A 13671-nucleotide genomic window follows, 5' to 3' on the forward strand; every position below is an offset into this window, starting at 1 on the left:
GAGCAGCGAGGGGCGGAGCGAGGGAGGGTGGGGCACGTGGGCGGGGCACGGAGCCGCGAGTGCCGCGGAGAGGGAAGGGAGCGGAGCGCCAGACCTAGGTGCGGATGGGATCGCTGGGCGCTGGGACCCGGAAGGGCCTGAGAAGGGCGGGGCGGGCCCCTGCGGCCACACGCGGGGCTTTTGGGAACGCGTTTGTGCAGGTGTGTGGGCAAGCTTGCATAGGTTTCCCGTTTTCCCGGAAATTCGCTGCTGTGGGCGACGAGACGTTAGGGGTTTATGGGGTAGGCTTCAGCAACAACGGGGAGATGATAAAGAATACGAACTTTAGGTCCTGATCAGCTGGAGCCTCCTCTGACAGTTACTAAGTAGTTCTCATGTCATTCCTGGTGGGTCAGTATAGAATTTTAAAAGTCCCCCTCTCCAAGCAGCACCCCAAACCAATTAGAAAAAAATTAACCCTGGATGGGCCCAGTATTTACTAAAACTCTTCGGGTGATTCCAGTTTGAAGAGAGAAGAGGCGCCTGCCCTAAAACCTCCCTAACAGGAAAATAATACTGTGACACCTCATCCCATTTAACCCTCAAAACGTATTGATAGTTGCAGCCCTATCATAACGAATAAAGAGTGTAGGCTCACACACGATTTCTTCTTGGCATTTACCATGTGGGGGAACTGAGGCTACACGAATGCATGGGACAGGAACTCTGCTCAGAGGCTCACAGGTCAGCCTGGCAGACTTGTACATCAGAATTCATCTGATGTTGCTTTATGTAGGACACATTTAAATGAGTCAACATGTTCACAGTTCCCACAGCTATGACCTCCCTAAGAGAATGTGACAGTGTCATCCTAGGGTTCTTAAACTTACACCCTATGGTGGAAAGTTTACTTTTCACTACCTTTGACTTGTTCAAAGAAGAAAGAGACCGCAGGACCTTTAACTTTGAACAGGCCCCATCTTCTAGACCTCTGTCTGGATCTAGCCCCTGGGAAGTAGATGACAGAGGGAGACTCATTCAGCATCAAGTAACTATTTTGTGCCAAGTACTGTTCTCAGCCCTTGACTTTATACCTACCCTGTTTCCTTTCAGGGGCTTTGCAACCCTTGCCTTTGCCGCAGACAACTTAGCATGTGCCCCCAACTCTTCCAGAATCAACATTTCTAAGGTAAAAATGCATCTGCCTTTTTCACAAAACGCATTTTCAGGTGTTAATGTTTTGGGGCAGTTATAATGGATCACCTGGTGGGGGTCCAGTATCTATGCACTTGATATTCTAATGGAAATTGAGTGTCCATTTTCCTGGAACTTACCTGAATACAAACACCCACACGGCACGTGAAAATGACTGTTCCAGAGGCATAAACACCGTACTGCAAGGGACTGAGTATACCCACCTGCACATTAAGTCTTCACAGAATATGAATTTCCTAAGCCTTACAGCAAAGGAAACAGCATAGGTGTGGAGTTCCAGGTGAGGGCAGGAAACAGCAGAGTTTTATGCTGCTATTGACCAGGGGTGTCCAATCTTTTGTCTTCCCACATTAGAAGAATTGTCTTGGGCCACACATAAAATACATTAACACTAATGACAGCTGATGAGCTAAACAAAAAAAAAATCACAAAAAAACCTCACAATGTTTTAAGAAAGTTTATGAATTTGTGTTGGGCTGCATTCAAAGCCCTCTTGTGCCGCAGGCTGCGAGTTAGACAAGCTTGCTATAGACCCTCGTGTGTTGGTAGGCAGTAGGGGGCAGGAATTGTTCTTGGAAATGATCCAAAGTAGCCGTAAGGCAAGAAATATTAACACATCGTGTTTCCAGCCTTTTCTTCCCACTGCCCCATAAAGATTTTAGCTTTACCTCCTCTGTTTTTTTGCCTCCCCCATCCTTAGGAAAATACTGCTTTGTCAAACCGGCTCATTTGTGCATTGGTGACACACAATAAAGAGAAAAAGGGAAGAAGGCTCAGGGATCAGGCATCATCATCCTTTTTAAGGAGGCAAGGGCAGGAGAAATAAATATTTGCTTAAGTATGTTCATTATAAGGTTATTTACAAAAGTGAAAAAATGCAACCACCTAGATGTCCCATCATAGATTTTTGAAAAATATATCCTGAAGAATACTATGCAGACATAAATCGATGTTCACAATATACTTATGAAAAAGCATGGGACATAAAACAGTATGTAATTAAAATTCCATTTTCTTGAGGGAAATTTGTGCATGTGTCTGTAAGCCTATTTATGCAAGAACCTATCTTTGGAAGAGTAGACAGGGAAGTTATAAGAGTGGTTATCACTGGGTGGCAGGGTTAGAGATGCTTCTATTTTTCCTTGATTTACCTGGCTCATGTATTAACTGTAAAGTTAACAGGCAACAACCTTTGTTTTCCTGTTTTTTGTTTGTTTGAGACGGACTCTTGCTCTTGTTGCCCAGGCTGGAGTGCGATGGCGTGATCTCGGCTCACTGCAACCTCTGCCTCCCAGGTTCAAGCGATTCTCCTGCCCCGAGTGGCTGGGATTACAGGCACCCGCCACCATGCCCAGCTAATTTTTTTGCATTTATAATAGAGATGGGGTTTCACCATGTTGGCCAGGCTGGTCTCGAACTGCTGACTTCAGGTGATCCACTCCCCCCGACCCCCCTTAGCCTCCCAAAGTGCTGGGATTACAGGCGTGAGCCACTGTACCTGGCCTGTCTTCTTTAAGCATGTGGAATGTTTGGGCTGACTTCCTCTAGTGTTCTCCCACTCCTCCTCTCCACACTTGCAGATGAAGAAAGTGGCCCATCTATTCAGGCCTACCATCTTAGAGATCACCGGCTGTTTCACCTCTTCTAGTATCCAGTGGTATCAAGCAGCTAAACCAGGGATCTTGTAACTAACTGTCCCGCCAAAGACAATTGAGATAAAACTCAACCTCTCAGAGCTCTGAGATCTTGTTGCTCAGTGTTGGTGCTATTTGCCTCATCTTGCTGAGTTAAAATTTATACTATTGCCTGAAATCAAATAGCAGAGATCGTATCTTTACTTTATTGCAATGACCTTCTTAGCTGACCCTCAAGTAATTTCAACCCAGGCCCTCATGGTCCAATTAAAATCACATAAAATAAGTAAAACTGGATTTTCCTTTAGATTTTGTGGAAGCTGTCCTACCTAGACAGCTTGAAGTGTACCTGCTTCTTACATAGCAGTTAGGGTGTGAGGCATAAAGCAGGATATTAAATGGCATTTCCATTCACTCAGTTGGTATTTATGAACACCTACTACCTAGAGGGTGAAGAAATGTGTTAGCTTGGCTGTCTGCTTCCTCCCGGGTTTAACTGAGGTCACAGGTGATGCAGCTGGTAATCTCTATCACTGTAGAAAAGGCACAGTTCTCGTGCCTAGTAAGCAAACACAATGATGTCCACAGGCACTGCCATCAATGAGCTTCTAATCTGTACAGGGCTAAACAAGCATGTAAAGTCATTCTTACACAGGGCATGATTTAAGTACCATAAAAGAAGTATAAAAACAACACACAAACACACACATTTTTATTTCTCTGGCAATAGATGTACTACTCCAGTGGAGAGACCAACAGGGACTGTGAAGGCAGTGGCAGCAGACCAGGACCCTTTTTGTAGGTTGTGATTTTGTATTTCAAGATTAGTCAAACTTCTCCCAGATGCCTAGTATTTTGCAGATTACTTTGAAGGGGCCTTGCAGATAAGGCTACTCATCTTCACACAGCATATCCCCACGTTTAAAACTTCAGTGTTAGGGTGGTCCTCATATTGACTCTAAGTCCCTCCTAATATAAATCTGTTTTCTTTTTCAGTACCTAGAAGAAACATATTAGAGTGGGTCCAGTCCGTATTTCAGGCATGCCTGCCACTTCAAGGACTCTAGAAAATTCCATTCATACATCAAATTTTATTGAGCACCAACAAGGCACAAGATACACAAGAGCAGATGAAATGGGTGCTGACCTTAAGAGACCTAAATCTTTGAAGGAAATAAAATCTGTAAAAATAATCACAGAATAATATGTGAAAGGCCTTAAATGTGGTATAGAACGCCAAGGGGCCAAATAAGGTTTCAGTATCAGGGACTTGTGGAAGATTCCCAGACGAGAACGGACTGGTCACATGGAGGGACATATTCCAAGCAGAAAGAACAGTATCGGATGAAAATAACGGGGCATATGGAGTAATAAACTAGTCTAGGTACTGGACTAATGTAGGAAAAAAAACATGAAATCGGGCCTACAGAAAGACTTTGTATCTGATTAAATTTCATAATATAAGAAGAAGAATGAAATTTAGCTGTAATTATTTATTAAAAGTATCCTTTTAAAGAGCTTAGAAAATGTTATCTGTCAAATGTCAGGGATTTTCTTCTATTGCTATTTTGAGAAGGTATCTTAATGTTCAGATGTTCAGATTTCTATTAAGAATAAATGACCTCATCCTGCTTCACATTCTACCTCCCAGAGACACATTTTTACAGCCTACTAATTAGTTTATTCTCTGAAAAAGGAATAGACATTAAGTCCTTAAAATTAGTATTAACTGAATGTAAGTGTAAAATCACCAGATTTCCTATTTTTAACTTTCTAAGACAGTAATAAAGTTTTAAAGTACATTATTCCTGGCTGGGTGCGGTGGCTCACGTCTGTAATCCCAGGACTTTGGGAGGCCAAGACGGGCAGATCACCTCAGATGAGGAGTTCGAGACTCGCCTGACCAACATGGCGAAACCCAGTCTCTACAAAAATACAAAAATTACCCGGGTGTGGTGGCGGGCACCTGTAATCCCAGCTACTTGGGAGGCTGAGGCATGAAAATTGCTTGAACCCGGGAGGCAGAGGTTGCAGTGAGCCAAGATCCCGCTATTGCATTCCAGCCTGTCTGACAGAGCAAGACTCTGTCTCAAAATAAATAAGTAAGCACATTATTCCTGATTATAACTATTTCCTCAATTCTAAGATGTGTTTTTTTTTTTTTTGCATTTCAGTATTTCTGAAATCAGATAATCTAAAAATTAATTAATGAAGTATTATTTCTCTTCTCCCCCTGAAAAGCTATGATAAAATCAGTGGTGTATTTTACAACTGATGGTCTCTTAAAATTAAGGAAATATAGTGATGAGAATAACTTTGGCCTTCAGAACTCAATTTTTCAGTAGCACAGTCCCTCAGGTGTCTTAGTTTTAGAGGAGATTTCAATAGATTTTATCATGGAATGGTGAACACCATAAAGTCAGGCAATGTTCCTATCCTTGCTTGAATCAGAGAGGGGAACTCTCACAATGGTTTTACAAAGTTCATATCTCACCCAGTCACCTCCAAATGTGCCTCTCCTATCATAGCACTCCATGTAACAAAGGGGAGAAGAGCTTTCTGATGCTTATGAAGTCCAGGGGTATAACTCATCTATTGATGTCAACTGAGGTACACCACTGCCACACTGATCTGGGCCACACTTGAGTATTCTATACCAGGCATCAGTCCTAACTTACCTGGAATTTAAATACTAGGTAGAGTGCGGTTCCTCTACTCTTCTTTACAGGGCTCTGGCTAACCCCAAACAAAGATGCCTCCAAATCTGCTTTATAGCAGTTGTTTGGAAACAAGAGAAAAGTCATTATGCAAATATAAGTCATTCAAAACAATTCAGTCTTTAGGAGATAATAACTAGCAGAGAAATGGGGAGATGAACTGTTTGTTCTGGGAGTTCAAATTACTGTGTTAAGTGCTTTGTTTTCAGGCCAAAAGATAATCACCATTAGACCCCAGTAACAATCTTCATTGTTAACATAACTCACCAATGACAGAGGAGAACTGAGAGCCAAGCACTTGGGTCTCATTTAAAATTTAATCACAAAACAAACCTCAGGTATAACTGTTATTCTCCCCATTATAATAATGAAGAAACCAGGGCTTTTAGAGAGAGAGTGGCCTGGCCAAGATCACACAGCCAGGAAATGTTAAGGGTAGGAATGAGGAGTTTCATTACTAAACTATCCTGACTTCTGCTCCGAACTACTTTTACAAAGAGAGAAACTTACTGCATAGGTTAAAAGACACTGGAATGACAGAGCAAGTCTTAGTTCTAAACATCTCACTCATTCAACACGCATTTAAGTGATTCTAGACCATCAAAGGACAACTGCAAAAAGTACATGGAAAATAAATATTTAATAATAATGTAATTATAATTACAATCTCTATAGCTATACAGTGCCTTTGTAAAAACTCTCCATCATCTTCAAATTCAGTCTAAAAATAATTGTACACTGTACTTTTCAAGTGGGGTTTAAACTATTGTTTCATATTTAACATAAAATATTTTCCTATTTAAATGAACATACTTTTATGTTCAAGGTAGACAAACTTCATAGGTTTTCACTTTCGTTTTCTTCTGACATCTTCTGCAAAAGAATGCTGTCTGCATTTTCTGGATTAAAGAGGCTAGAATAATATGACAGGAGCTGGGTGAGGTGGCTCATGCCTGTAATCCCAGCACTTTGGGAGGCCAAAGCAGGCAGATCCCTTGAGGCCAGGAGTTCGAGATCAGCCTGGCCAACGTGGTGAAACCCCGTCTCTACTAAACATACAAAAATCAGCCAGTCACGGTGGCATGTGCCTGTGATCCCAGCTACTCAGGAGACTAAGGCAGGAGAATCACTTGAACCCGGGAGGCAGAGGTTGCAGTGAGCTGAGGTCATGCCATTGCACTCTAGCCTGGGAGACAGAGCAAGACTCCATTTCAAAAAAAATAAAAATAGAATAATGCGACTGGGAGAGACTTAAAGCGAGGAAAAAGGGATGCTGAAAGAACTAGTAAATCAGCTGAAGATGGAACAACTCCCAAGTCTCCAGAGAGGCAGATAAGGGACTGTAAGCCAGCAAATGCCACCTGCCTGTTATCTAGCTCAGAAAGGTGCACACCTCTGGAAGCGGCTGAATTTAAGTCCAGTGTGGCACTTTCAGAAAATGGCATCAAAGGTTGGACCATAAATCTTTCTTATTCTCAAGTCACTGGACATTTAAGAGCCAAGATATTGATGGGCTCTTTCCCTCCTTTTCTTTCTCCTTGTAGCAGATGTATGATTCATGGATTGTCCTTTCGTGGTCTCCATTTTCATCTTACTACTTTTTCTTTGCTTCTGCTTTCTGACAGCTCTGGAAAACAAGGTGCTAAATTATTTCACAGAATGAGCACAGTGAATTATGTAATTATGTTGAAGTTTAATTAACTAGCTAACCAAATAAGAAAATAGAAGAAGGGAAAGAATCTACTGTATTGCAAGCATAAATCCTCCGTCTCTTAACCACAACAAGAAGGAAAGAGTCAGAGGCCTGACCAAGCAAAATGTTTGAGAAAAAAAAATTCTTTAAAAGATGGTTACTATGGATTTAGAACAAGCCGTCTGGGGCAAACACACCACAGAGGTAAATGCAAAGGCAGTGAGACTGGACTTTTTAAAAAAGTTTTTTGTACATCTGTGCTGCTCAGCTCAGCACTTCAATCTCCAAATCCTTGAGTGCCGTTTTTTTCCGAGAGGAGCTGATACATGGGGCAGTTAGCAGAGGTAGAAGAATGAAACAGCACAATGGAAAAAACCGACAAGCCTTGAAAGGGCCCGTTTCCTAAGTCCTACAGATTTTCCTTTCCTCAGCGGATCTAAAAGTCCTGACAAGTGCCACGCAGAGTATCAGCATTTTGCGGTCCTTATCTTGAAGATTAGCTTCAAAATAAGCAAGCTGGAACTCACCCTCTGAAAACACTGACCCACACCAGACAAAACAGATTCTTTGTTTCTGGTGTTCTCCGCACTAAGTTACAGGCGACCTGTGGCTGAAAAAATTACTGGCCCATCCATTCACTTTCTCCAAGCTAGCTGAATCATGTCATGACGCTCATCACATCGAGAACCAAGGAAGGAGCCAGAGCTACAGCACTGCCAAACCAGGACTCTTCCCCTGATTACCCAGCAATATCAATTGTTAGGTTCACCTCTCATAAGCTTCTCCATAGGAAAAGCTTATTCTTGATCTTGTCAGGAATAAACCTGGGAAAAGAGCTTCATGAACAATGTATCCCCCAATGGGTTCAATTTATGCCTCACTTTTTGTTTACTCAGCATATATGTTACCTGTTGAGAATACAAAAATGAATGGGCATAATCTTTGACTTCAAGGAGCTGGGAGACAGAGATATAAGGGGGAGGATAGTCACCCCCTCTCTATCCCTACTTTTTTAGGTGAAGATATTGAGGCTATGAAATCAATGAACATTCCATGAGGAACTGGCAGAACCAGCTTGATTCCAGGACCTGTGCTGTACTATATACTCTAAATTATTTATATATATACAAACTGCTAACCATATAATAATCACTCAATAAATATTAGCCATTATTAGTTCCACATGACTGTTCCGCAGAATTTTGCTTGACAACCTTAAATTTTTTCATATTTAAATTTTGCACTGTGGACTAGGGATACCTTATCAGTTCAAAATAGAACAGTCTACAGAAGAAGTAGGATTGAAAACTTAAACAAAAAAGTTATCTTTATAGTATTATACTGATTAATGCATACTATATAAATCTACTTCCCCACTTTTTTAAAGTAGAATAATTTCTTGGTAAGTGATGATTTAGCAAACTTAATGAAATACAGTATAATCTCTAATGGCAAAGTCAATGAAGCCATGTGTGCCTGTACACAAAATTTAAGTTTCTCTTTGGCTCATCCACTTATAAGCAGGACTAAAAATGAATGAAATTTCACTAGGGGATACGGTAAACAAAAACAGGAGGAAAATATTTGAAAATATTCATTTGTAATATGAATATACAAAACCTTCCAGAGATAAAGTCTTTGAATGGTGATGAACTGACTATAAGTCAGTTTTATTTTGTCTTAAAATTAAATTGACCTAGTATTTGTCCTTTAAATTATAGATATTTATGTAACTGATAAAATGAGCTTTAACCACAAGAGGGAGCCAGCATCATTCCAGTTAGCAACTAAAGAAAAATTAACACCAAGGAAAAATAAATTAATATAAGACAGCTGTAAAAAGCCTGAGATGGAAAGACCTTTTATGTCATGTATGCTCAAAAGGTTGTTATTTTTCACTATTGTAAAGAAAAAAATAATTTTGCTTTGTCAATTTCAAAATAATTTTTTTTAAAGCAGTAACTATTAATAGGAGTTTAGATGTCTTCTCTGAGAAAAAAAGTAATATTATTTAAGAATTATCAGGCATCCACATCTCAAAGGATTTGCTCTTGGAATTAAACTTGATAAGGTCTAGTACTGAAAGATACTAGATGATTTCCCCTAATGAAATAGTATATTAGTGCCCAATAGACTATATTTAGGAAGCAATGAAGGGCCTACAATAGAGTATCAAAATGCAAATTCAGTTTCCATGTAAGTTCACAAAATTAAAGGCTGAGCATGTTACTAACTACCACCCAGAATCACACTGACAATGGTACAGCAATCCCAGACCAATATGATTATGAGGTTGTATTCAATTTTTGAAGGTTTATTCTAAGGGAAATATTTTATAAGATTCTTCAGTAAGCTTCTTTAATTAAGTTTTTAAAACTTTATCCTGGGTTACTCAGTGGAAATAATTATTTAAAGTAGAGTAAATGTAGGAACGAGGCAGTTGTAATGGTAGCCAGAATTCAAGTGGCTGGACCACAATGGAAAAAAAAAAATTTCACTGACCACAAATAAATAAAACACATGGGAAAGAATTCTAATATTATCATAAATAATTACTAAAGTATCAGATATTTCTAATAAGAATCAATTTTTCTTTAATTACAAGTCATAGTCATATGGTAGCCCAATCTGAAATTTCATATAATGTCATATAATGTCAAATTTAGCTATCTGGTAATCTCCAATTAATAACTGTGTGACATTAGTTTTCTTAGCAATAAAGCAAGAGCACTTAATTGCTATCATTCCTTTTAGTTAGGAAAAAAGTATAATCATTCAAATTAGCCTGGTTAAAATAGCAGTGTTTTTCTTTTTTTGTTTTGTTTTGTTTTATTTCGGGGATAACTATTCCAGAAGCAATGCCTTTTCTAAATGTGCTATTGTCATTGCTCTCCCTTTACTCTGAGTTGTAATCCATAACTGTAACCAAATATTGGTGAGAGATGTGAAAATAATCACAGGAAAAAAAGTAATAAAAATTTCAAATATTTAAGTATTAAGCATGTCTAAATATTTTTCTTAAAATTTGATATAAAGAAATAGCTTTCTTACAATTTGCCTACTGCGGAATTACTTGCTATTCAATCTGAAGTGCCTTCTCCAGCCTTTCCTGCCATCGTGTGTCTAGATCTGATCTGTTCCTCAAAGCCTGACTTAAATATCATGTCCTTCAATAAAGCATGAACTGTCATGCCCTATAACTTTACACATGAGACGTAAAGCTAAGGAGAAGTAAAGTTAACCACTTTCTACCTCATATTTTGGTTATTTTCATGTGTAAGCTGTAGAACTGTAAGCTCTTTGAAAGCAAGCTCTTTGAATCATCTTTCTCTCCTCTCTCCATCCATCTATGCAACCAGTACATAATAGTGAAAGTGACAATTAACTTGGCACTTTAAGATCCTCTGAATGTTGCATGCTTTTATGGATTACCCTGTATAAAACACAGATGGAATACATTTTTCTAGTTAAGTATTCGACTGACTTGTTAGCTCTTTTAGATGTAGCAATGTTAGGACAAGTACTGCGTTTATGATCCAATTCACCACAAATAAAGCAGCCATCTTTGGGGCCCTCGCAAGAATGATCTGGAACAGCACAGTGATTGCAAATGCTACAGTGGATCCAGGCTGTAAAACAAAAATTAAGTTTTAAAAGAAGTTCATGTAACGTAATTTTTCATCTTATTAACTTTTAAGGTAGGATATACAAACAGTGTTTACTTGAAATATTGTGGCTAGTTTGCACAGCTAGTTTTAGTTTGGCTAAAGAGACCAGGGAGAAGAGGTTAGAATTCCACATAAACTAGCTAACTTCTTTCTGTTACATGCAACAAATTCAGCCCTTCTCCAGTAAGTTATGAGCTGACAGCTACTGTCACAATGGAGGCTGGCTGAGTGACACAATGCCTTATTAAAATAAGTCAAACCAAACACCACACTGAAACAGGCTAGTAATCATCTCTCCTGCAAGGCAGAACAAGGCAGAACATATATGTTGATAACTATAAAATTAAAAAGCAAATAAATTACAAGTCTCTACCCTGATTATTTTTTCCTTTATAAATCCAATGAAAAATCCTACTTAGATGGAGAAAAACTCTAAAATGTGTTCATAGGATCTCAAACATTAAGTCTCAATACTTACAAGGCTTTACACACTTTTTACAGAGAAAGCAATGGTTCCATTTCCTGCCATCCTATCAAAAAAAATTTTTTTTAATTATATTTAATTTGTTATTAAAAATCAAGTTCTACAATTAAAAATTAAAATGTCTTATTAAAATCTGTGTAAATTATTCATTCCTTATTTCTGCCTTTTCTGGGCTTCACAATTAAATACTTTGATTTTAATTTATGCATTTCTCCACTCAACTCAAATGCCTCCTTGATGGGCCTCAATTTCCTTAACTGTAAAACTAGGAGATTTATCTAAATGATCTTGAAAATCCACTCCAGTTCAAGCAACCCAATCTGCACAAAGAAGGACTCAAATGAAAATTTCAAGAGAATTAATGATTCATAATTTTATGTGTCTATACTGCATAATCCTTAATGAAATTCATATTTGAGAACTTTACATAATTTAGAAAGATAGATTATAGGTTACTGTTTGATTAATTTTAAAACTATGAAATAAAAATATCTAGAAAAGTGCATAAAATATATCCAATTTAATGAGTATTGTAAAGCAAACACGGATAAAACCCATGAGGTCAAGAAAGAATACCACTCGCCCTCTGGAAACTGCCCCATGCCCCTCCTCAGTCACAGCATTCCTCCCGTCCCCTCCAAATAACACCTCTTTAATTTGTGTGATTGTCATTTCCTAGCTCTTGCTTCCTTTTACCACCTTTGTGTGCATCTCTAAATAATAAGTTTGTTTTCCTCAACTTTAAACTATACAATCTGGGCATAATTTTTTTTAAATGAAGAATACACATCATGTCTCAACTAATAAAAACTAAATATAAACAATCAGATGTATTGACATTGTTAAAAACAAGTATAACCAGTAATACCATTCTATAATCATGAAAAATGTACTTTCTAATGTTTATATAAATGCAGCCTCTTTAGAGAATAATTTGTGCTTATGAGCCAAACTAAACTTCACATGCCCTTTCTGACCAGATTTAGTTAAAATAAACAAAACAACTTAAGGGTCACCCTGCCTTCCTAAAAAATTAGGTGGTTTATTTATAATTGCCAAAACTTGGGAACAACCAAAATGTCCGTCAGTAGGTAAATGAGTAAACAAGTTGTGGTACATCAAAGGAATATCATTCAGAGCTAACAAAAAATGAGCTATCAAACCATGAAAAGACATGAAGGAACCTTTCATGCCTATTACTAAGTGAAAGAAGCCAATCTGAAAGGCTATATACTATATAATTCCAACTGTGTGACATTCTGTAAAAGGAAAAACTATAGAGACAATAAAAAGATAGTGGTAGCCAGAGACACCCTTCAGGAAGAAGGATGAATAGATAGAACACAAAAGATTTTTAGTGAAAACAGTGAAACCACTCTGTATGACACTGTAATGGTGAAAACATGTCATTATACATTTTTCAAACCCATAGAATGTAAAACACCAAGAGTGAACCTAATGTCAACTATAGGCTCAGAGTGTTAATGATGTGTCAATGCAGGTCCATCAGCTGTAACAAATGCACCCCTCTGGTGGAAGATGCTGACAGTTGGGGAGAATGTGCATGTGTCAGGACAGGGGACATATGGGGAATCTCTGTACCTTCTGCTCGATTTTGCTGTGAACCTAAAACTCCTCTAAAGAACCAAGTCTATTAAGAAAAAATAATACCTAAATAAATAAATAGGTATGTCCCTTTGCAGTCCTTCATCTGTAAAAAATCAAGGAGTCACTGTACCTAATAAGGCTGTTGTGAGGATTAAATGAGTTCATCCATGTGAAGCTCTTAGGAAAGTTTCTGGCATATTAAAAGTGCATAGTACATGTTATTAATTATTTCGCCAGAATGATGATGGTACCTAATAGGTCAGTGCCTTATTTGAAACACCATAATTTTTCCCTCAACATACACATAATTGAGCATGCATTTAATGCCTTATTTGAAACACTGATAATTTTAGCAGTCCCAAGTACTATTTGAAGATGAATTCAAATGACTGTTGGTGACGATGAAGGCAGTTAAGTATTTTTACAAGCTGTTGTACTCTATAATTTAAAATATTGTATTATAGCATAATTAATAAATGATAATACATATTAATACAAATCATATTAACAAAATAACATTTAAAAGGTAATAAAACTAGTAAGCTAAAAATGAAAATATTTAAATAAAAATACATTCTATAAGAACACCATACCTTGGATGTGCAAGAATTACAGTGCTCACAGTGTTGATTCTCTAGAGAAACATATCGTTGACACAGAGAGCAAAATCTAC

The 13671-nt window shown here is 38.1% G+C and overlaps 1 protein-coding gene and 1 long non-coding RNA gene across 3 annotated transcripts in view; one reads left to right on the top strand and one right to left on the bottom strand.

The window, feature by feature from the left end:
- The first annotated feature begins 53 nt into the window (after window positions 1-53).
- LOC111549832 lies at window positions 54-4486 on the top strand. The gene is made up of 3 exons (XR_002733840.1): window positions 54-98; window positions 1093-1168; window positions 3825-4486. It is a non-coding gene; the product is annotated as an uncharacterized LOC111549832 (long non-coding RNA).
- A 1680-nt stretch (window positions 4487-6166) lies between these two features.
- Window positions 6167-13671, bottom strand: part of ZCCHC4 (zinc finger CCHC-type containing 4) — a 57142-nt gene continuing 49637 nt past the window's right edge. For both annotated transcript variants that reach the window (XM_023223024.2, XM_023223025.1), the window contains 4 exons: window positions 13592-13667; window positions 11385-11436; window positions 10723-10867; window positions 6167-7172 (listed from right to left, as the gene is read on the bottom strand). In XM_023223024.2, the coding sequence (XP_023078792.1) occupies window positions 7037-7172; window positions 10723-10867; window positions 11385-11436; window positions 13592-13667 (409 nt within the window). In that variant the 3' untranslated portion in view covers window positions 6167-7036. The remainder of the gene's footprint in view (window positions 7173-10722; window positions 10868-11384; window positions 11437-13591; window positions 13668-13671) is intronic.

This window comes from Piliocolobus tephrosceles, chromosome 3 (genome assembly GCF_002776525.5).
Source record: "Piliocolobus tephrosceles isolate RC106 chromosome 3, ASM277652v3, whole genome shotgun sequence".
In the NCBI taxonomy this organism is placed as follows: domain Eukaryota; kingdom Metazoa; phylum Chordata; class Mammalia; order Primates; family Cercopithecidae; genus Piliocolobus; species Piliocolobus tephrosceles.